Here is a 24,117-nt window from a genome sequence, read left to right as displayed (position 1 = left end):
TGAACCCATTTCCCCAGACCATTGTCTCCCCTTTCCTCGCAAGACCACATGGCCATCCCATCCTAACTGGTTAAATAAAGGGTCGGGCTTTCTGATTGATAGACCCTCGCTGATTTGCCCTCCCCTATTTCCCTGGTTCACTGCGTTAAATAAGAATCCTTTACTCTCGCCCCGCTCAGCTTTGTTAAATAAGGTATTTGATTGATTGAGCCCATTCCACCAGCAGGCCGGCCACCTTTACTGCTTTTTCCAAAGTCTTCTCGGGGACGTTCCCCCAGGGTGCCGTGCAGACAGGAATATTCTAAACCCAAATCAATCAAACAGACACCACTGCATTACAACATTTCAATTACTGTCATCTGAGCAAACCCCCTCCCCACAGACACACACACACATTCCTCCTGTTCTTCTTCCTGCTGGAAAGGCAAAGGTGAGTGGCCTTATCAATGCGGCACTCTCGCTCGCTGCCTTTCTCCATTTCCACTCCTTTGCGCTCCAAATGAACAGTCCCCAAATCCTCTCCTTTAATGCTTTCCACGTTGTCTGAGCCAGGAGCTGTGAGTCCGATCAGCCGCACTACCATGACACAAGAAATTAAAGAATTAAAGAGAAATCATAATTGAATCATTAAAACAAAAACAATCGCAAGATCACAGGCAACACAGCTCCGTGATTCAATCCCATTTCTTCCATAATATCTCCGTCTCCACTGTTTTGTTGTCCAAGGTAGACATAACTTTTGACTTTGAGTATCCATCGATTTACTTATATTATCTTGGATTTCACAAAGCCTTCACATGACTTTGGTTTTCTTGCTTCCATCTGAGAGTTCTTGAAATTGAAGCTTGTAGGCCTTCAGGTGATTGGCAAATATGATGATGTCATAGTTGTTCAAATAAGCTCAGTATATTTAATAAGAGTTATATAGGTTTCCTCAGTGTTTTGATTTCTTAGAGCTATGATGACTGAGTTTCTATATAATTAATCAAATATTTTTTGTAGACAACAAAGCCCAGACACAGGAAGCTCATATTCTCTGTAGCTTTCCAGTACGTCTTGTACAACATGGATATGATCCATCATGTTATATTCACTTCTGAATCCTGCTTGTTCTCTTGGTTGGGTGAAGTCCAGGTTGTTTTGAAGGCCATGTGTCAATATCTTTATAGCTCTGTCTATCTATGGAATGCTCTAACTGACTATACACTAGCTTGGAAAGTGTCAATAGACCTAGTGAGGTTATGATTCCTCCCACAATCCTTTGCTGGGTGATGGTCACTAAAAAGACTCAAGAAAGTCGGTGATCAGCTTCAATAAGCCTACGGTGGTCAGAGATGTGTTCAACAGTAGGGTTTCAAGAATACCAAGGAGCAGTTTTCATCACTCGAAATGACACTGATGAGATGGACACACAGGCATCCACAAGACTGATTCTCTCAATTGAGTTAATGATGTTTGAAATCCCAGCTGGTATCAATCTTAATTTAAACTAATTCAACGACCCAAAGATTGCCAGTAAAGAGAGTTCTGCTATTGAGTCACCCCCATCAAATCAGTGCTGTATGTACTCTGTAGTATATTGAATTACTCGTCTAAATGATCCCCCATTACTAATCTCATCAATTAGCTGGCTTTAATATCTCCATTTGGCAGTTGTTGACAATTAATTAAAACATTGTGAAATAAAATCAATGAAGCATAATCATATGCATTGCATGCCAGTGAGCTGATGTCTTATGAATACTCCCTTACTGCAGTAGTTGGCCCACATTGTTCATTTTTTAATTATTATTATACCAGTTTTCTGATGGTGCAATCCTTCATAATGTCTGCAAAATTAATTTATTTTACACATGCTGTTAGATAGCTCGGCCAAAATTAGCTCCCGGGGCGGATATGGTCTTGCAATAATACATTCATTGAGACTGTTTTGCACTAAAAATAGGCACATCTACTATTTACTAAAAACTATGTATATACATAGTTGCATTCAATTGTCACTTGTGTAGAAGTTTGTGTTTTTCATATTAGAAAAGTGCATGAAATTGTGCCAATTAAACAGCTGTTTGCTCTCTGTGCAAAAAACTATATGTCCCAGCTCCTTCAGATGGCCTCTGGACCTGGAAAAAATGCCAGTGTATATGTTTAAAATGCTTCAAACACAGCAGAAAATGTATTCTCAGACATTTTCCTAAATAAACATCTCGCATCAGCATCCTAAAACATTGTATGAATGCAGCAAATTCTGCGCAAACACTGCAATTCCCAAAGTACTTACCATGCAAATACAAAATAAAATATAGGACTTGCGCAGGGAGATATTAAAGGCATGGTTTCTCATCTGAAGTGGAAATGCAGCCTCAGAAGGCAGCACATTCAAACGGCGTCGAATGCAAACAGGCAATAATGAAGATGCTTTGAAAGAGTATTCGGGGAGGCTCTTCTGCCCGGCATGACAGGAAATCTATTTGACAAAACGACATACAAGAGCAGTGAACAGCCTTTCCAGACACAAACAGAGCCCCCATAATGTAGAAACATGCAGATTAAGTGCCAGAAACAGCAGGCACCGAAACCTTAGCCGCGAAAGAACAGATCTCCGCGGTGGGACGTGTCAGGGGAACGGAGATCCCTTGCAGAGGAGACCGGCTCACGCTGCAAGGTGGTAGGTGGTGTGCAAGTGTGGGATGGGACTGTGCCCCTGGGAGCATCTTGTGTATAAGAGAGCAGGATCATATCCGGACAGCAAGGAAGGGGATGAGTGGAAGGAGAAGAAAAGAGAGTGAGAAACAGATAAACCTATGGAAAGTGAAAATGTCTGTTTAAATCATATTTAATAGGTTTAGGTAGTTTATTAATTTCACATTTTATATAGTAGTAAAGATCAGGGAACATAAAAACTTATATTGTAAATGTAGTATGCCTATTTTAAATGTGTTAAAATAAAGTTGGTGGTTCATTAGCGAGGATCCACATAACTCCATAGCATATTATCACTTTATTAAACTATTACAAAAAGATGGCCAGTGTTTTTTTGTTATTCCATATGGAATTAATTAAAACGCATGAAAACGATTTCACAGATACAAAAAAACAATGATTCCCCCAGCACCTCAGATCAGAACGCATCCGAAAACAAATTCAGACAAACCTTTCGGCACTGTGAACACAAGCCCGCTTTGATCCCATCCTGTCATTACAAGAATCCATTTTCGCATTCAGTGAACAAGCCAGGGTAATTAGGGCCCATTGTCCTTTCTGCGTTTCTTGCCTCTGTGAAATCTTTAAAAGCTTTTTAATTCCTGCCGTGTTCCCCTTGAACTGCTTCTACAAACGACTCCTAAAAATAGTAAATAGGCAGTGATACAAAGCTCATTACGAGTGGTAATTCGGGAGCTTGGGTGTCCACTAGAGGAAGTTGTTTACTAACCCACTGCCAGCCGGGTGAATGCCAGAATGAAGATTTGAGGGTTGCCCCCAAAATACCCACCTGTAGATGTTTGGTTACTTCTTACATGTTAATTCCTAGTTCTTAATTCAGTGCAGCCTCACAATCAAATAATCTGTATTTTGGGAGTAGTGCTGGGATGACTTATGACCCAGAATTCCCTGCGATCCCATTGTCCATCAACAATCGTCTAAGGAGGTACACTATAATGTCATAAATAGGAACATAAACTGCTCCAGCATGTATATTAATCCTACAGTATTTCCCTTCTCGTCAATACGTTTGCTCCAGTTTCTTGTAACAGTCGGTGCTGTGAAAGGGTGATCTCTGAGGTTGTGATGCTCATGAGTCCGGGCCCGGGCTCAGAAGGCCTTGCCTCTTTCAGCCGAGCCGCCAACGCCAAGGCGAGGGAGCAGGTGGCTCAGCTGTTGCTTCACACGCTTAGATGGACGGATGCAGGGAGGGAGCGCGGGAGAGGCGGGCCGCACCGGACAGCTGGCGGCGCCCCTGTACAGATGGGCATGCAGGTGGGCAGGGGGGTGCCAGGTTTCTATTCCTGGTGCTCGGATCAGATCTCTCTGTCTGGACACGGCGCCCGCGTCTGTAGACTGCAGCATCTCAGCACGCGTCCGCCTGCGTCAAGCAGCACCGCCACCTAGTGGATTTTCAACACACGGCCTCCACATGCATACATCTAAAATCACTCTGATCACATTATCTGTGTGGTGTTGTAGCCGAGACCTAAACCATGTGGAAATTCTGACGCGTTCTCGCCTGTTCTGCTGTTAAAAAGGGTTAGTCGTCTTTGGGCTTTCGTTTGTTCACTCCTTCTGACTTTTAACTGCAGAGATGGAGAAATGGTTAGAAGTTCAGTTTTAATTCCTAGGCTGAAAGAGAGTTTCCCTATTTGTAAGTATATATATATATTATTGAAATGCAGCAAACCCAGAAACCGCATCGATTGCTGAAAAACAGACGGTTGATCAATATCTGTGTGTCTATTCTGTGGGAGCTGAAAATCCAGATCGATGCTTCAAATAAGAGTCATTGACTCGCCAGGGTAGCTGTTAGAAAGCAAGATTGGTGATTGTGATGGAAATTAATGACTTATTAGAGGAGATAATTGCAGCTGTAACTGACCACAGCTCTGACATTCTGCTCTGCTCAAGCCCCTTTTAAAGGCTTTGACGTTCCAACACTGGCATTTGTGGACTAGATGGGAACACAAACTCCAGAAATGGATTGCGTTGAATTGTCATAATACAACTTGAAAGAAAATAGCTCAAATAAATATTTCCTTGAGAGCAACAGTAATAATAACCACTAATAACTGTTAATAAATACCTCGCCACCTTTTCTTCTGTTTGGTATTCTTGTGTGTCCTCGTTATCTGCAGTCTCCAATTGCCAATCAGTTCTGCGAAGGTCAACACGGGCAAACGATAAGAGTACCATGGTCTCAGGCACACCTCAAGTCACCCCGACAGAGCGGCAAAGTCTGTTGTTGAGCTAATAAAAATGTCTTTCCGTTTGTGTTTTAGAGGGGGAAGATAAACACTTCCCTTTTTTTCTAATGTATTCTAATATATACACAATACCAGCTCTCAGTATGACACGTATGAAGCGCTGGTACACAAAGGTATTGCTACACCCCCAATGAATATCCTCAAAGGAAAGGAATAACCAAACTGATGGATAACACCAATACCAATCATCATCTCAGGATGAAACGACAATATTCTGCATATGAACAATCGGTGTATTATCAACTATAACTCAAATATTCAATATCTGGAACAAAGAAATACAAAAAAAACTCCTGTTTATCTTTCCGAATGAAGCAGCTGGAGCTCACTTTATTACAGCTGGGGGTGGGGGCTGGGGTGCTTCAATTTAATTTCTTATTTATACAAATCCTTCTGCTGCTGTTTACCCACATTTTCGCAACAGATGGTGCTCTGTAGCAAAATCCATACAGTACTAAAGAAGAAAACAGCATGGAAGGTAATGAGAAGAAATGTGAAGAAACAGTGAAATCCCTGGATTCTTTAGTGAAACAATGGGCATGTTTTATTATTGCAAAGAAGACCATTTTGTAGATGAGCTAAATAAATAAATACCAGTCCTGCAGTTTGTAAAACGGGTTAAAACTCTGTGACCTTTGACCTGTGCTGTCTGCAGCACACTTGCAATGAAACTGTTGGAAATGAACATATTATGTCACAAAACAAAAAGTTTGGAAGAATACTGTATTTGACTTCAGTTTCACCGGGTTTGACAAGAGTTTGCCATTACAAGTAGAAAAATAAGTAAACTGCAGATTTTTCTAAATGTATCTGCAATGTACATTCATATATCCCTCGCTTCAATATGTAAAGTGGATTAAAATGTCCTCTTTTTTGTAATCATGCTTAATCAGAATAAATGATGCCATATTTCTATTGTTACTTTTTAGAAAACCAGTGCCTTGGGGAAGACCTATCCTTACAGGATTGCCGCAGGTTCAATTTCAGGTTTGTCGTGACATTTATTTATTAAGGGAGTCACCAAATCTGTCGAATACATGGAATTAAATTTTACCTACTCCTAACTGCATTTAAAGAGGTACACAAACACAATTTACTGACATACATATTCCCTGGAGGGGAGGCAACTATTAGGACTAGACCTTAAGCCGTGGACCCCGAGATTTATTTTCTACTAAAACCATCTATCACTCTCACAGTGTGCTCTCCTCCATGCCTAATGCTTTATTTTTAGCTTGTTTTAATTACTGTTATATTGTGATTTTATTTCAAGAAGCATTCTGTGGCAACCTTGTGAAGGTCACTTTAACAAATAAATAAAAATTGATGAATTAATCGATTTAAGATACTTGGATTAATTGCCATACAGTAGTAACAATTTGGAAACCATTTACACATAATTCATAGTTTTACCGACACCTTGTGGGGTGAATTGAAATGACAACTGACTTTCATTTTTGTAAGACATTACAAAGGGAATTCCAAAAAAATGTAAAAATACAATTAAAATGTTATAGTAATAAGAATACATAAATTGCCCTTGTATTGACATGCACTTTAAAAATGATTGAAGCAGGTACCTGGGGGCTGAAACAGGGCACATTACAAAAGGTACCTTTATTAACTTTTAATCATTATTTCCAGCCAGTAAACCACTGGCTCTGTGCACAATGAGCAAATAAATGCATGAAGAATCATAATGAGATTGGGAATATCAGAGATTTTATTGCAGTGGTGAACTGCGACACATATTTGAATAGGGGAAGATGCTTTAGATGACCACTAGAGGGAGATGCAAGACCACAAACCAATTTACAGAACAAGGGTCCAACTAGCATCTATCTCCTGTGCCTGGTTTAATTTCCAGAATAATACACACCTCTTGCAACTAATTAAAGCCATTTTTAATTGTTTCATCATCTCAACAACATCCCACCATGTTACACAAACCTACAATAAAAGCTCTATCGATGCCCCTTAGAGATTCAGCTACACAATCTGAGGCCAGTGCATCACAGGTCACATATTAACCATTTTTTAAGGAAGCAGGTTGTTAAATATTTATTTTCTCAAAGCAAAACACAACCACGTCAGAGCAGTTTTACCCAACATGGCATATGATCATAATGCAGTACAAGGTTGACTTACACCAGGAGAAATGTCTTGGTTTATTATTATTATTATTATATTCATATTCTTGGTTTGATCATTTCAGCCATTTAAAAAGAAAACAGAGGCACAGAGTTTGTTCGTATTTTTTCCTTTAATTTCCCCACTCAGCAAACAAGTGTAAATGGACAAAAGAGTCAAAGGCACTAGTTACAGTTTGATTAACAAGACTGAGGACGATATAGTGCAAATGTTAGGTCCCCTTGTGGGAACCAGCATCCTGTATTACTGGAGGAAAAGGCTGGCACTCGAAGCATCAGTATGGCACAGGTCAGTTTAAAATAAACAAAAAAAACTATATTAAGTTTGTAACAAATGTATATTTTCAAGTCAAGAAATTAGTACCTGATAAACAGTAAATTATTTACTCAATTCACACACACACACACACACTTAATAAACACGTATTAAACCATAGAAGAGAACAGAGTCCAGAAACTCTTCAAGACCCTTGTATGAATGTGAGGAAAAAGGTTAATTTATTCCTGGCTACATCGATTTGATTTACCTTTAATTATAAAACGACAACCATAAATTGTGCAGCAGGATATAGATTATTCCTTTAAAACAATCTACCCCAGAATGGTTAATTAGCTTTCATAGTACGAGACCCCCCCCCTATTTTCAGATATAGGCATTTTCCCACATTACGGTTTATGAGGAACTTGACTTGAAAAATGTTCCAGAGGTATTCCATACCAGATTCATTAAACAATCAGGTCAGAAGAGTTTCAAACGTGCCGATCTCTTTAAACACTACCAACATGTCCTCCTACTGAGATTTTCTTCGTCGAGTTGCAGTTCTAATGACGACACAGAGAATAATTGTAGTTGGAAGGAAATTACACAGTTGCCCTGCACCACAATTGGTGGGATGAGTTAACTATCATTTTAGAGCTAAAGTACAAGCCTACATAAGTGATGCCCATCGAGCAGTGTCACTTTGGTATCTCTATCATTAATCAACTGAAATGGCCTGACACCATACTAGACTAACTCCGTGTCACTGCAGCAAAAGGAGGTTGCTTTATAACTCTTACAGAAGTTTCAATTATAAACATGTTGCCAAATACTAGGCAACAGTGATGTTACCGAGTTTGGTAAGAAAAGTCGATCTCACAGATCCTTCCATCATGAACAGAAACAGACCACGAATGGAGCACAATGCACTGTTTATATATACTCCCACAGAATTAAAACCACACATTGTCTACATCTGGCCTTGAATTCCCTTATGCAATCCTTTAGCAACTTTAGATGTACATAATAATTTATTTAAACTTGTTTTCAAATCATCTACCTACTGACACTAATTACAGTCTTTTCTGAACAATCTACAATTATCTTAACCTTTCTCCTCAGAAAAAAAAATATTTAAAGCCACTAATCAGTCAGACATTTATTCATTGGATGCAGGTTTAGACGTCCCAAGTTCCGCGAGAACATTTTTGTGAAGCAATGAAGAATCTATCATTTTTAATTAGAAAAAGTATGTATGTGCTACAAAAAATGCATACCACGCTTTTATAAGCTGCAGCCTTGCTCCTACATTTCCATTCTGTCAGGACAACTTAAAGAAAGTCAGTATCACCCCGAAAGCATTCAGGTTATGGAGAAGGGATGTTCTAGTACTAGTTCTCCCACAAAAGACACAAACATTACAAAGGCTTACCAAAAAAAAAAAAAAAAAACATAGTACCTGATAAACAGAGCAACTTCTTAAACAGTCCTGAAAGATGGACTGAATGACCGTCGTTCATTTCTAACCCATCATTTTTTAACCGATCTGACGTGGTTTTCTCTACCCAGTACTATCATCCATTCAAAATCCACTTCAATGGCCTAAACTTTCTCTCAACCTGTCTTTCATTGCAATGTATTTATATCACGTTTTTCCCCTCGTACTTTACGTTAATTACACGGTCCAGGTTTCAAATTGGAAATAAAAAAAATACAACTAATGTTCCAATCAACAACAGAAACATTGAAACCGTGAAGAAGAACAATTCAGACTAGGCTATTCCACACAAAATTGCTTTGCACTGGTTCACTGGAAAACGACACTTTAGCACTGGCGGAGCCGTGTGACAGTGACATTGGGAGTGAAATTGAAAAAGCCCCGAACACCACTCTGTGCGTACACGCCTGTGAGAAGACATGAGGTTAATGACCAGAAATACAAGCAAAAAGACGTATGGAGGACAGTCTGGATAGCAATGTACCTCATAAATTACACTGAAGGGAAAAAGAAAGAAAAGTAAACACTCTGAATATCAGCAGCGTGACCTTGCAGCCCGCCTGGTGCACTCTGGGATCTGTGACCACATTGCTCAACAGGACAGATTACAGCCCTCCGTGTGGAAACCATGAGTAAGGACTTGTGATAAAGGTTGAAGTGTCCCATGCACTACCACACTGCTCTGATCACAGGTTTACTAATGCCTGCATTGTATACCTTGGTTTCTGTTCTTTTTTTATTTTAAAGTAGCATCTGGACAGAACCGTGAAAGGACAGGCCCACTTAATAGGGTCTGTGGTAAGTATAATTAAACGCGTTTAATAAAAATGACCTATAGTGCACCAGATGTTGCCGCTGTTGCACCCATCTAATACCGATACCCCTCACTGCTTGACAACACTAGAAACTAGACACCAAATCACACCTGACCCCAAGTATATATTTCAACTTAGCTTTTATAGTTAAACAAATCTAGAGAGGCATGCCTTTCCAGTGTCAAATCGGCACAAGCAGACCACCATCCAGCGAAATTATGAAAATGACTTACAATACTCCTATAGCACAGATTCTACTGCAATGAAGAAAACACATTTCTTCCCTAAGCTGATCCCACAGGTGTTCTACAGGAGGTAAGCAGCCCATTAAATGTATTTAACACTATTGTTTTTTAACCTGTTGTGCGACAGTCCTGACTCTATGGAGCTGTTGTTGTTAAATAGGGCATCAGTACAAATATGAGGGCTATAATATAATACAGGTTTGTCCTATTACTTTTAGATATATAACTCTTCATTGCAGAATTAAATGTACATTTAAATTTCATACAAAATGTTTGTGCTGCAGTTTATATTGATTTAAAAAAAAAAAAAAAAAAAACACTGGTGATTAATGTGAGCTAACACATCAGCATTGTGCTAATTTTCCCTTTTGGCAAGATCCCCACTGACCTCCGATAACCAACGTTAAAAACATAAAAAGGTATGGAATTCACCACTCCAGACTCGAGCTGAGATGAGTTTCAAGTCTGTTCTTCACAGGGTGAGCAAAACTTGGTGAAATTTTAAATCCATTCCAATTTCACTTCCCGTCTTTGTGTATCGCAGCTTACCTTGAATATTAAAGTTTAACTGGAACTCACAGGGAAGTTCCAGGAGTCCCCTTGCAATTCAACAACCTTTTGAAATATAAGTTTCTTCCAGACTAATAGAATTGCATTGGTTTATTTATTTGTCAGTAGTACCAATTTAAAATTGTGTATTTGAAATGCATTACATTCAGAGGTTAAACTGGCACCCTGCTGGTATTGATAGTGATATTTTGGGGTTCCCCCATCAGAAAACTATGGAAACCCTTCATTTAAAACACACAAATTGCGGATTTGTCGATTTGTCATTCCTCAATTGTAAAAACAGGATGCTTATCTAATGGCCAATATCACACATAAAACTGGTACGATTTCCATATAGTAACCACTTAATGAAGAATTAAGCCATAAGCATTCCTAAATATAAATTTTAGAGCACTGGTTTCTAACTCCGGGTCTGGAGGGATACAAATCTTAAGTCACAGGTTTAAGAACTGGAAAAACATTATTTAGTTAAATAAAACTTTTCTGGCTTAAGGAGCTCAGCTGCAATGACAACTGTGATCCTTGAGGACTGGGGATGCCCAGGCCTGAATTAGAACATCAAACCATCTAGTCCTGTCAAGTACAATAGCAATCTTAATGTAGCCCCTAGCCCTGTTGGAGGCAGTTAACGGAACCTTTTAAGCATTAGTTGAACGTGTTCCTTGAGCTACAAGGCAGAGTACAAAGATTAAACTCTGAATAACCATACTGGTGGAAATTTCACAGCACATAGATTCTGGAGGTCTTGTACGAAACCAGGATCTGAATCCTGTAGGTAGATCAGCAACGTGGAACTCCTGAAGCATCTTCAGCCCAAAAATAGATCAGATGAATGAACATTTAGCTGCAGCTACATTGATGGAAACTTAAGTTGGTTAATCAGATCCTTGCCTTACAGGAAGAGACTGAAGTACGCTGCCATTTCAACATGATCTACAAAAGGCCCGCTACGCAGCGCACCGCTTCATCGCTATCCACCCTGAACCCAGACAAAGTAAGCAATCTCGTCCAGGTCAACGGGGTAGTCTGTGAGGTGCATAGGCCCTTTATCAAAATATTCACCCTTGTAGCTTCGCCACCGGCCCGCCGGGAGGTAGATGTCCCTCTCCTGCTTCCCCGGCTCCAGCACCGGGGCCACCATGAGGTCGTCGCCAATGAGGAACTGCGAGTCGATCTTGTAGGCGGCCTCGTCGTCGGTGGCAATCCACCAGAGCGGGCGGATGATAGGATCGCCAGTGTCCAGCACTTCCCCGGCCAGCTCCAGGACTCGGGGAGCCACTAGAGTCTCATGGAGGGCGGTGAAGCGCTGGGCGATGCTGATCACCTCGCTGTCGTACGCCCAGGGAGGGACAGAGAACTGCATGGAGGGCATGAAGGCCGAGAGCTCCAGCCAACGGATGTACAGCTCCCGGTCGGGCAGCGTCTGGGATCCGTCGGTGCGGTTCGGGTAGGCGTTCCCTCCAATCATGTCAGGCAGGATGAACTGGTATCCCAGGATGCTGATGGTGAGCACGGTGGGGATGAGGGACTTGAGGCCCAGCTCGTAGCCCCACACCGAGTCCCGGTCGATGATCCGGAAGAAGCAGGAGATGTTCTGGGACTGGTAGCCCACCCGCAGCTCAGCGCGCTCATTGAAAGGCATGGCCATTTCAGTGTAGCGCCGGGTGAAGGTGCTGGGGTCGGTCAGGGTGACCAGAGTGCTGAACTGCTGAGGCAGGTAACTGGTCTCCCCGGCGTCAAACTTGAAGGAATCCACCCCGTATTTGGACTTGAGCGTCCGCAGCTGGGAGGTGTACCACTCTCGGGCGTCCTGGTTGGTGAAGTCCAGGATGGCACCGATGCCGTTCCACCAGCGCACCATGGCAGGCAGCTGCCCCGTGGGCTCGCGGACAAACAGGCCCCTCTCCACCCCGACGCCGAAGTTGGAGGAGTTGTAGTTGATGAAAGGGTGGGTCCAGAGCGTCACCAGGAACCCATCGGCCTTGAGCTGCTGGAACATGGCCGTGGCGTTGGGAAACTTCTCCAGGTCAAACTCAAACTCCCCGTACCTGCTGGTGTACTTATCGTCGAGCTCCAGGTGGCTGCAGTTGAACTTGTGCTTCTTGATATCCGCGGCGTACTTCAGCAGCTTCTCCTGGTTCACCTCGGTGCGGTGCAGGGCCCAGGTGGACCAGATGGGGTGCCTGAAGGTGCCTTCAGAGGGAACCTTGTTGGGCTTATTGAAGTAGCGTCTCACCATATACTTGTGGATGGACGTGACGTCAGAGCCCACGCACACGCGGTAACTCAGCTCGGGGAAGGGCGGCCGCCCAGATGCAGGCTTGTAAGGGGTGTCCCGGTACCTGGCCTGGAAGTACAGAGTCTTCTCTGTGTCGTTCCAGCCGAGGTGGAAAGGCACAGAGTCGTTGATCTTGATGGCAGTCGCACTGGAGGACAACCAGTACCTCTCCAGGATCCCCCCAAAGGCATCCCGGTTGGAGTAGACATCACCGGTCACAAAGGGTTTGGGGGCCTGCTGCCCTGAGATGGAGATAGGCCAGTGCTGGGTACTACTCTCCGCACCCCCATACCAGTGCGACGCGTTGTAGGACATGGCATGTTCCACCACACGGTCAGACACGAACTCCTCCCAGCGCACACGGTAGCACATCACCGTGTCCTTGGGCTTCACCGTCTGGATGAAGAAGTTCAGTTTCCCCGTGTCCGACTGGCTGCAACTCAGGATCTCTCCTTCCTTGGAGCAGGAGTCCAGGTCCAGGGCACCAGACCTAAACAGACAGGAGGTGTTCAGACTGAGGACTGAGAATATTATAGCTACAAATGACACTGTGTAAGATATTAAGAAAATAAAAATGTTAGAGAGCCAATTGGCCAGTCTTCCTCAGCTGCTCCACATGTTCAAACAGCACAGAATTGAATTTGCTCATTTTCAATAATATAGCCGTCACATTCAATCCACTGAAAGGGAAATTAAGAATAAAGATGCTCTACTGGCCTGTCGGAGACCCGGCCTCATAGGCATGACAGGACAAACCTCTGAGAAATGCATTGCTTCCTTTTTTTAATAGTTTGATTTGGTTTCACACAGCATTTCTTGCTAAAGCTTTAGAAAATCAGGATGGTCTCCAAAAAATGCTGTATTCTGTCAACCAGGCCTCTAGATCTCAGGCAACCAAACTAAAAAATGCATACAACTTGTTCTGCAGAATATAAGCCACAAACATAACATTTCTGAGAAGGAACATTTTTCTTTTTAGCATCATAAACTATTAGTTTGCTTTTCAATTAGGCTAATATAAAAGCCCAGCTGTACAAGGGTTATAAATACAGGCCACTGCTGCAGAGAGAGGGGGGAGGGAGGAAATTGAATGAAGTACCTCAAGGTCATACAAACAGATTACTTAAGTCTGGATGTAAAAAACAAGGGAGATTGTTAATGAGAAGAGAGGAGTTAAGCAGAAAATCCAGGAGGAAGCCTAGGGAGTCAGCCGACGTACCTGAAGGCCATGCGGAAGACGATGGCACCGGCCTGGTTTCGGATCAGGAACCCGTCACGGTTGAGCTCCAGCAGCTCGGTCTGCAGCAGGTCGGCCTTGCGCAGGGAGGCGGTGTAGTAGCACCAGGCCACCACTGCCGCGATGACCAACACCAGCCCCAGCGCGCTGGCTCCCACCAGCGGCCGCACATCTTTGGTCTGCTTCGTCTTGTTGGCAGGGGTCAAAGTGCCGGGGGTGGTGCCCCCCTGTACCATCTGGTACATGTGTAAGCTCCTCGCTTAGTCCAGGAGCACCAGAGTGAGAGAGCGAAGGGCACAAGCGGCTTCGAAGTACAGTGGGGGTGGGAATTAAGCGGTTGGGTGATTGGGGTGGGCAATCTGTTTAATTCTGTTTGTTCTGCTTGGTATCCTTATATGTCAGGAAATGACAGACTGCTCATCTACTCCTTCACCATACGCCATCTTCTCACATACCTGCAGGAGATTAAATAGACATTCAGAATACAGAATGAACATTGCCAATACTACACTGATAACAAGAAGACAACTAGTGACAAGGGCAGTAGTGTGGAGTACTGGTTAGGGCTGTAGTTTACCTCCTTAAAACCCAGTTGCATAAGTGAATAACTGTGTACAGAGGTGATATATTGTAGCTATTGTAAGTCACCCTGGATAAGGCAGTCTGCTAAAATATAATAATAACCCTAAGAAGCAGGAGGAAGCAGATAGCATTCATCAGTCCCAACACAGTGCAGTCACGCAGTTTCAAAATACACAGTTTCGAAATCTTGAAGCTTCGAACTGCCGAACAGACTCCGCCAGCGGTAGCATATGATGAAACACAGCCCGACGGCACCATGACTCACACTGCGCCTCACTGACACCAGCTGTGCTAGTTCTGCTCAGACAGTTGTCTTGCATTCAGTCGTGATGGCATCTTTAATAACTTTGCTGGCTTGGATTCTCCTTGCAATGCTTGTGCCTTCTAGAATAACTATGGCAAAGGAGAAGCACCAAAGAGCCCGCTCTGGCTCTAAAAAGGGAAGGACATTTTCTGTAGAGTTCTGTCCTCAGCACACCTTATGTTTCTTACTGTGTGCAAAGGTCATTTATGTCCAAAGATGGTTAGCAATTAATTAATATAGCTTATACTGAAATTAAAGGCATCGACCACATCAAACCAGACAAGCTTTTCCAGATCAGCAGGGACACATGCACCCGGGGACACAAATGGAAATTGGGCTTCAAGGCATTCAAAACGGAAAACAGGAGACACTTCTTCACACAGAGAGTCGTCACAATCTGGAACAAACTCCCCAGCGATGTGGGTGAAGCTGAAAATTTGGGAATATTCAAAAATAGACTGGATAGGATCCTTGGATCACTTAGTTATTAATGGACACCAAACAAGCACGATGGGTCTAATGGCCTCCTCTCGACTTCAAACTTTCTTATGTTCTAATATTAACTTATTTACTAGGTGTTAATAAAAAGTCACAATCTTACAATTAGTAGTATTTATTCTTTCTTTGTAGCCAGCCTAGGCTCTTAAATATTGAGAGTGTTTACCTACTGCTTATAGAAAAGTGATTTTCACTGTTGGGGCCCTACAAAAGTGTTTGGTCACATCAACCCTGCAGGGCTGCGCACAACAAGTTGCAAGTTGCTAACACTTCAAGGAGAAAGCTGTGAGAATAATTATAATCTTTAATTCAATATAATAATACTTGTGGCACAGGGAGGAGTGCGTCATATACTTACCAGTATTTTCAGTCTGTTATTATTATGTACACCACATGATTCTGCAGCTTTCTACTACACTGACACAAGTGCAAGCTAATATAAGGCTCACAACTGCCAATACTAAAATTAAATTATCTTCAGCATAGCAGGAAAGGTGGCCAAGGGCTTTGAAACACTGCCCCAGAGGTGCTGATAGTTCAGGCCTTGCAATTAGAAGAGAGTTCAAATGTTCCTCAGGTTTCACTGCTGAGCAACGTTCAAAAGAGGAAATTACAGAGAGGGATGCCTACAGTATCTATGAACAGCATGAATGTCAATGAGGCCTACATAAATGAATATGCACACATTATTAAATTCGTTTTATGTACTTATTTCAGTGGGGAAACAACTGCAAGTCAAAATAAACACTGCTGCATTGCCAACAGGTACCACAGCGGGAGTTAAGGAAGAACGTGGACGTGACTGCAGGCCAGCATTGGACACTCGCGAGAGCTTTCTTTGACACTGTAACTAGGAGTCTCATCTGTTTGTTCATGTATTTGTCAGGCACTGCCAAAAAAAACAAGGCCCGTCAGCAAGTCTCACAGTAACTGCCTCAGCTTAACGGTTTCTACGGGTGCCAATTTAGGATTTTTCCAAAACCTCTGCGTAGCCTCAGGCTGCATAAATTGGGATTGTGAAGGGCACCACTGGTACACATGACAAGACCGCCTGGGCAGCAGTTCGGGTTCAAGTGAGCATAACCTAAAGCATGGCAAGGGACAAGCAGCCTCCATTATTAACCATGCATGCGAGTCTCCACGGTGTCTTTTCTACATTATAATTATCATCAGAGCCCCAGTGCCGAGTTTACCCCTCCAAACGCAAACGTCACCAGAAGAAACTAATCCAAACAGTCTTTAAATAGAGGGATGTGCTTTTAGCAGAAACAACCGTCCTCTTAAGATTACAGGTTATAACTCAAAGTAGCGTGAGGGGGAAATATACACTTGCAGACTGAACGAAAGGTCTGTTTCTTACACACAGTTTGTGTACACAAGGTAAAATAGGCTCACCCATCCTTCGAGCTACAGGAAGACATTTAGTTCCCCCACCAAAAAAAACAAAGCATCAGAGAAGTTGTTAAACGATGTTCACAGCTGGTGTTCTTGTTTGTCAGGAAGAGACCCTGTTGATACAGAGACATCCAGACATTTTTGGCACATTCCTTGGCACTTGGAGAACAAAATGCATGACTTATTATTTTCCTATACAAATTCTAACCCTTGCCAAGACCAAAGAACTTTCCATTTGATAGAAAAAGTATAGCAAAAGACACTATTCATAGTTTTTATGAGTTATAAAGTCTTGAATGAATTAATACATGTATTGTGATTTATAAAGTTGAGGCTGTGTAGCTTTCCCCCCCTCCACATTAGTTCCTTCCTGACCGAGACAAATAAGTCATTGAAATGCACAGGCCCCTGACGCCTTAGCACGAGTTGTTTTGGTTTTATTGCCGTGTAGCCACTGAGGCCCTGAGCAACACACACACACCTTTTAAAAACAGCATCAACATTTATGGACAAATCTGAATTTGAAAACAGAACTTAAAATCCTAAGGTAAAAACAATTATGTTTCTCAGGGTCTTACATTTGTAAATGATTACTACTACTACTACTACTACTACTACTACTAATAATAATAATAATAATAATATTAACTGTAAACTGTATATTACAACAGTTCTAGAATTAAGCTCTCATCTGATCCCTGGGAGGGTTGTAGCACCGAACTTTGTGTTTTCAGCTTCACCTTTTACACGTCAGGAGATCAGGATAAATCATTATCTTGACAGCATACACAAGTTGCAGTGAAAGGCTGAGTTTCATAAGGGTAGAGATTACAACACTGGGTTTGGTCGTGTCTCAGGCTGCAGATTTCAGAATGATCCTGTTTACCACAAAGAAACCAAGATCTGTAACAGCTGCTGTAAGTGTGTGAAATGCAAAGGTATACATACATGGGACAGGTTTCATGAGCATTAGGTCTGAAATGAAAAGACCCTGCAGATTCTCAAGACATGCCATTTTATGGAGAACAGGTGGCACCACGACAGGACATGCCTATGCACAGCAGCATGTCTCCAGTGTTAAGTGTGTGCTGGAGGTCCAGAAGAAACGCCTGACTGTTTAACACTGGCCTGTCACAAAATGCATAACCACAACCGCCATAACTTTCTCCACAGCACACACTGACTAGGCTTATAGAAGACCGCACAGCTGAAATGCTCTTCTGCAAGATCTGATGCACCATATGGCTCAAATGCATGGTCTTTGAATATGCGCAGCATGCAAGCCAGCAACATCTCTCGCCTGGAGGCGTGTTGTGTTGCCCAACGCGGAGGAAACCGATGTGTTTGCAGAAGATAATCGCTGACACTGACAACTGGGTGCTGTTGCAAAACTTCCTCCAGACACACAGATGAGCCCCCCAGCAAAGCGCACACCCCGCTGTACGCAACCCGGCTCACTTTCCCTTTCCTTCACTCGACTGAGCAGTCTGCACCCCTGTGTGGCACCTGTATTGTGCTGCTCCTCAGCCACATCCACACACCCGCAACGACCGCATATTTCTGCTCCCCGTCACAAACACCCCAGTCAGCACTATCCACTCGCAGGACGAGGCGCGGTAACTCCTGCAGCTGCGCTCCCGGTGCAGCAACTTCGCCAACAACTGCAGCTGCAGCCAGAGGACGCGCAACACACGACTTCTACCACCCCCCAGGCTTGTGGAAGCACAGTGTGAAGCCCGAGAGACTTCATCTCCAGACGCACTGAAACAAACAGCAGAACGGCAGCACTCACCCCCGGAACAGTACCGCTCACGGCGCCTCTCGCTTGGCAGATGCACCTCAACTAGCAAACACCCCTATCACATGACACCGAGGCGCCGGCTGATTGGACCGCCACACCGTCAGTGGGGAAAAGGCTTGTCGGTGTGAAGCATTGTGGGATTTGTAGTTTTTCTTTGAAGATAATCCTGTTTCATGTTAATTCAGACAGTTTTTCTCATATCAAAATCACAATTGCATAATTTAGCAATGGAAAACGAATTCCTTTATTATATTTTAGCAGTGTTACAGATACGGGTATTATGGTATTAAAAACGTTAAAGTGTCCAGAGCCAGAGATCTGTATTGCATTTGAGTAGTTGATGCACTGACAAGAGACCAGTTTAACCAGTATATATTCACACAAGCAATACTGTGGGTAATGATTAATTCCCTTTTTAATGAAATTGCAGATTGCTGGATGGTGATGGGACTGTGGTGGGACTGCTATACTGTGGTTTAATAGCAGCTCATTAAGTATTGCTGTTTCAGAAGCAGTAGTTAGAGTGTAGTTGTCATGGGAGCTCGTTAAGGGCCAAAACACATAATAGCAGACCTGTCATTGTGGGGGTTACTTAGGGATAAATTCAATTCACTGAATCATTCTTTGTCACATACTACTGTGCAGACTGTTATCTCACAAGGCAAAATGCTGCATATCTGTGTGTGTCGTGTGCAGTGTCTGACAGAGCACACACCTCATCCTGTAATTCTCACCCTGCAGCATTTCATTACCTGCACTTTCCTCCATGTTCAACAATCACCTAATTATGCTATGCTTACATCACAGTAAAATGTTGCCATCTTTAACAAGTCCTTTTCATTTCTTTCCTCACTTACCACAAGTTGCGAAATAGCGAGTGAGTTATCTTTATTCATTGGATGTACTCCATATTTTTCAGCAAATAGGCTGACTGATCTCCACACCAAAAATGTGTTGTTGTCTCTTACCATTGATGCAAAACATTACATAAAAAAGATAGATAATGTCGCATAGAAAGTGAAAACATTTACACGTTTGTAAATTCCTCAGAGATATCAGAGAAAGGCATGTTCCCAATAGCCTACATGGAAATAAACACTGTATAAAAACTGTATTAATCACAATCTTTATATTATATATAACATTATGTATCACTGGCATAGCCAGAGATTTTCAGCCACTGGGGCAAAATGAAAAACATTAAGAGGGAAGTGATGACCAGACGAAATACCGATCCAGCAGAAATCACATTAAAAATGGCCCACTTTTATAAAGTTGGGAAAGTTACATTTAAAGTTCATATGTATAAAGCAAATTGAATGCAAAATAACAACCAAAGAGTTCACTTACCATGAAACATGTTGTTCTCCATACAATCGCTTTTCACACAAAGCACCTTCACACACAAACTATTATTATTTTTTTTTTTGTCATTAGCTGACGCTCTCATCCAGGGTAACTTACATTTGTACTCATTTATACAGCTGGGTATTTTACTGGAGCAATCTGAGTGAAGTACCTTGCTCAAGGGTACAACAGCACTGCCCCACGCAGGATTTTAACGACCACCTTGCAGTTATGAGTCCAGAGCCCTAATCACTACTCCACAATGCTGCCTGTATTACAGGGCTACACATGGCTCAGTGGAGTTGGCCATGAAGCAGACACTAAGGTTTTTAACAAAAATGTTTGATGTTAAGAAACGACCCGCCGTGTTTTTACAAGCATGGAAAGCGCTGAGCTGACATCATCAGTGCAAGTGCTGCTGTCCGGCAGGGGGCCCAATTAGAGGCTAATGAGCCAATTAGCAGCTGATGAAGGGAGCTGGACACTTGAGAGCAGTGTGGCGGCCCAGCGGGCTCAGCTCAGCTTCCAACCCCCCCAGCCTCGTAGTCAGAGCCCCTACTCCCTGTGGTCCCCGGCCTCTCCATGAGAATCCAGATCGAGTCCCAGGCGGGGATCGGGCTTCTGATGAGCTGAGTTTCGGTGGTGGTCGTTCTCTACCACGTCAGCTGATTTTGGAGGATCACCATTTTCTGGCGGTTCCCAAAAAGCTGGGCTTCAGAGGGTTTTCAAAAGTGGGTTCTCTGAAAGAGAATTGTGAAAACTGGCACCTTTTATCACTGGGGAAGTGGATGGCCGGTGTGAGAGATGCGCTATTGTCAGCAAAGATAAATAATCTGTCAACAGGGATGTAATTTTAATTATTGTAATACTAACATTTATATTGCACAACAATTATAGTGTTATAATAACATTTTACTAAAACACCTTCTTGGTACATAATGTCACGACCAAAATACAAATTGAAAATACTTAAGTGAAGGAAAGATGCAAAACATGTAAATAAAAATAAAAATGTAAAGTATACAAAGAAAGCCTGAAACTACTGAAAAAAGCAGACGAAACTCTTTTTGAATGCAATGCCTTTTTAATCAAGTGTAATACAATTCTGTACACCTAGAATGCATGATTGTGGCTGGATTCAAAAAACCATCTGACCATTATGGTTTATATCACATCTTCCCAGATACAATACAGATTATACAATCTTTAATTAGTGATAATCAACCAGACAAACAGACCCAATTTTCAGACCAGACCTTCAGAAACAAATTCTGGGTGAATGACGTAGTGGCCCGGCTGGGTCTTCTTCACAACTTGGAAGCAGCTGTAATCACACCTGCAAAATAAAACAACTCCAGCTTGTCATTCAACACTGAACTAATACTCCTTCCACAAACAACCAAGAGCCAGTGAAGCAAAATGTACCACAATGTGTGCTGGTTAGATCTCTGAGACTGAGAAAGGAGAAAAGGTGAGGAGATATTGGCAGATGTTGGGAGACATTGTCCCAGTTTGAAACGTAACATTAATTTGTATTTTTGAAAAGGACAGCTGCTGATTAGAGTCACAAACCTGAAGCCCAGGGCTGTCTTTGACCGGAATCTGTTTGGACAGTCCCGGGGACAGGAGCTGCTTTGTGTGTTAACTGTGCATAAACCTTTCCCTGCCACCTCCAGAGGCTCAACACATGGAACAGTTCTGCAAAATACAACAAAAAGCTTATATATGATTAAAACAAATGTAGAAAATTGCATGTACTTCCATGTGTTGTTGGGCTAGAATCACAGGTGTATAGTGTATTTTATAATAATAATATATACACCAATCTGCCATAACATTATGACCACCTGCCTAATATTGTGTAGGTCCCCCTTTTGCTGCCAAAACAGCCCTGACCCGTCGAGGCATGGACTCCACTAGACCTCTGAAGGTGTGCTGTGGTATCTGGCACCAAGACGTTAGCAGCAGATCCTTTAAGTCCTGTAAGTTGCGAGGTGGGGCCTCCATGGATCGGACTTGTTTGTCCAGCACATCCCACAGATGCTCGATTGGATTGAGATCTGGGGAATTTGGAGGCCAAGTCAACACCTTGAACTCGTGATTCATCAGACCAGGCCACCTTCTTCCATTGCTCTGTGGTCCAGTTCTGATGCTCACGTGCCCATTGTAGGCGCTTTCGGCAGTGGACAGGGGTCAGCATGGGCACCCTGACTGGTCTGCGGCTACGCAGCCCCATATGCAACAAACTGCGATGCACTGTGTGTTCTGACACCTTTCTATCAGTACCAGCATTCACTTTTTCAACAATTTGAGCTACAGTAGCTCGTCTGTTGGATCGGACCACACGGGTCGTCTAGCCATCACAATTTGGCCCTTGTCAAAGTCGCTCAGATCCTTACGCTTGCCCATTTTTCCTGCTTCTAACACATCAACTTTGAGGAAAAAAATTTCACTTGCTGCCTAATATATCCCGCCCACTGACAGGTGCCATGATAACGAGATTATCAGTGTTATTCACTTCACCTGTCAGTGGTCATAATGTTATGGCTGATCGGTGTATATATGAATGTTTTAGATCTAAGGAATTTGTAAACAGAGTTGTTAGAGGTCAAGATATTGAGAAACATCTGCTAGAGATGAGAAGGTGTTTCAGAGGGGATCGTGTGCTGTTTCTCCTGCACTACCAGTGTATGTATCTATAAGTGCTAGGACTGAGGGTGTATAATCCTCCGCTATATGTGTGAAGAGCTCAGAGCACTTCGGACCTGTAGGCCCGGGCTGTCTTGGGTCGGGAGTCAGCGGGACAGCAGTGGGATCCAGTCAGGGGGTCCTGTGTGGAGGGTTTGGAAGATTCTATTGCTCTGGAAGTGACATCATAAGCAAAACGTCAAAATCAAAATCACAATACTACTACTACTACTACTATTAATATAGATTAATTCAGCTGCTAACATTTTGATGAGGAAACTCTCTTTAGTTCTTATCTCATGTGCAATTCCTGACACATTACCCTAATAATGATCCCTAGTCTGTAAGTCTATTATCGAACCTTTCAGACCTTTCTATGTTATTCAGCATGGCTTGGAGCTGCTTCTCCCTGACTCGGGGGTCCAACTTATACAGCTGGCCAGTAGAGGGCAGCATACGAGCCCGGGCTGTTTTGTGAGAAAACTGTCCTTCTGTCTGGCAGGGACCTCTCGCCTCTGAAAGGGTCTTCAACATGGTAGAAACAGGCCTGCCCTCTGGTGGCAGAAAATGAGAATGCAGCCTCTTCAATGGTCTGAGAGTGGTGTATTTCCAGTGGTTAGAACAGACAAGCATTTCAGTGAAGCAGATCAAGGTACATGGAGAAAAAGCAGAGCTTCTGTTAAAAACAATTCACTATAAGGAGAAACGCATTGACTAGAGAGTACATGTTAAATGACAAGATGGATAACAGCCGTACCTTTGTGGGGGATGGCTGTGTATTTGACAGGTGGGAGGAAATTGGTATTGCAGCGTAAAGACAGAAGGCCGGTGTCAGTGACAGGGACGTTTTGTCGATAGTTACGAGCCAGCAGTCTGGTTCGATCCTGACTGAAACCATGGCCGATCTGCAGGCTCCTGGGCAACAGAAAGTCCTGTGCAAATACACAAAGCATACAATTATGTTTAAATAAAATAAATAAAAACCTGTCACGAAAGACGTCAGGACATTTGTTTGATTAATCTATGAGTGGTTAAAGGACTGATAGCTATCCAGGTCCAGTCAGTAGGGTCAGTCTAGCTTACTGCAATAGTTACAGGATATACACAATGATTGTAAAGTAGTACGTGCAAGTAATTGTCTTGAAGTTATCATTGGAAGTTCATTAAAGCTGTTGAAAGCTGACAAAGGATTCAGCAAACAATATAGGAAGGTACTGTAAACAAACTGCATTTGAAAAACACAAAGAGTAAATAGCAACTTCATTGAGCAAAGTTCAAAGTTATAGAAGTTCACTTCTATACAGGAAAGGAGACCATCTTGAAACTAAACTCTGTTTAAACTCTAAACTACTCTGATATAGCATCAGTATTAAGCCTAATAATACAGAAAAATACATCTAGATTAAAAGCAATACTTTGAGTATAGTATTCTTAATGGAGAAGGACACAGTACAGCAGAACAGAGAGTGGATATATG

At 42.6% G+C, this 24,117-nt stretch overlaps 1 protein-coding gene across 2 annotated transcripts; it reads right to left on the bottom strand.

Annotated features, from left to right (window-relative positions):
- Positions 1 to 7,217: 7,217 nt before the first annotated feature.
- myorg (myogenesis regulating glycosidase) lies at positions 7,218 to 18,697 on the bottom strand. 2 transcript variants are annotated; one of them, XM_066710701.1, is made up of 3 exons: positions 18,597 to 18,697; positions 14,008 to 14,480; positions 7,218 to 13,278 (listed from the first exon to the last, which is right to left on the bottom strand). In XM_066710701.1, exons 2-3 carry the CDS (start codon positions 14,268 to 14,270, stop codon positions 11,481 to 11,483), a joined length of 2,061 nt encoding a protein of 686 aa, XP_066566798.1. In that variant the 5' UTR covers positions 14,271 to 14,480; positions 18,597 to 18,697; the 3' UTR covers positions 7,218 to 11,480. The 2 variants fall into 2 exon arrangements, with proteins under 2 accessions (XP_066566798.1, XP_066566799.1); XM_066710702.1 differs by lacking the exon at positions 18,597 to 18,697 and adding an exon at positions 16,805 to 16,995.
- Between the last annotated feature and the right edge of the window lie 5,420 nt (positions 18,698 to 24,117).

This window comes from Amia ocellicauda, chromosome 8 (genome assembly GCF_036373705.1).
Source record: "Amia ocellicauda isolate fAmiCal2 chromosome 8, fAmiCal2.hap1, whole genome shotgun sequence".
Classification (NCBI taxonomy): Eukaryota; Metazoa; Chordata; class Actinopteri; order Amiiformes; family Amiidae; genus Amia; species Amia ocellicauda.
This window is presented reverse-complemented; position numbering and strand designations above follow the sequence as displayed.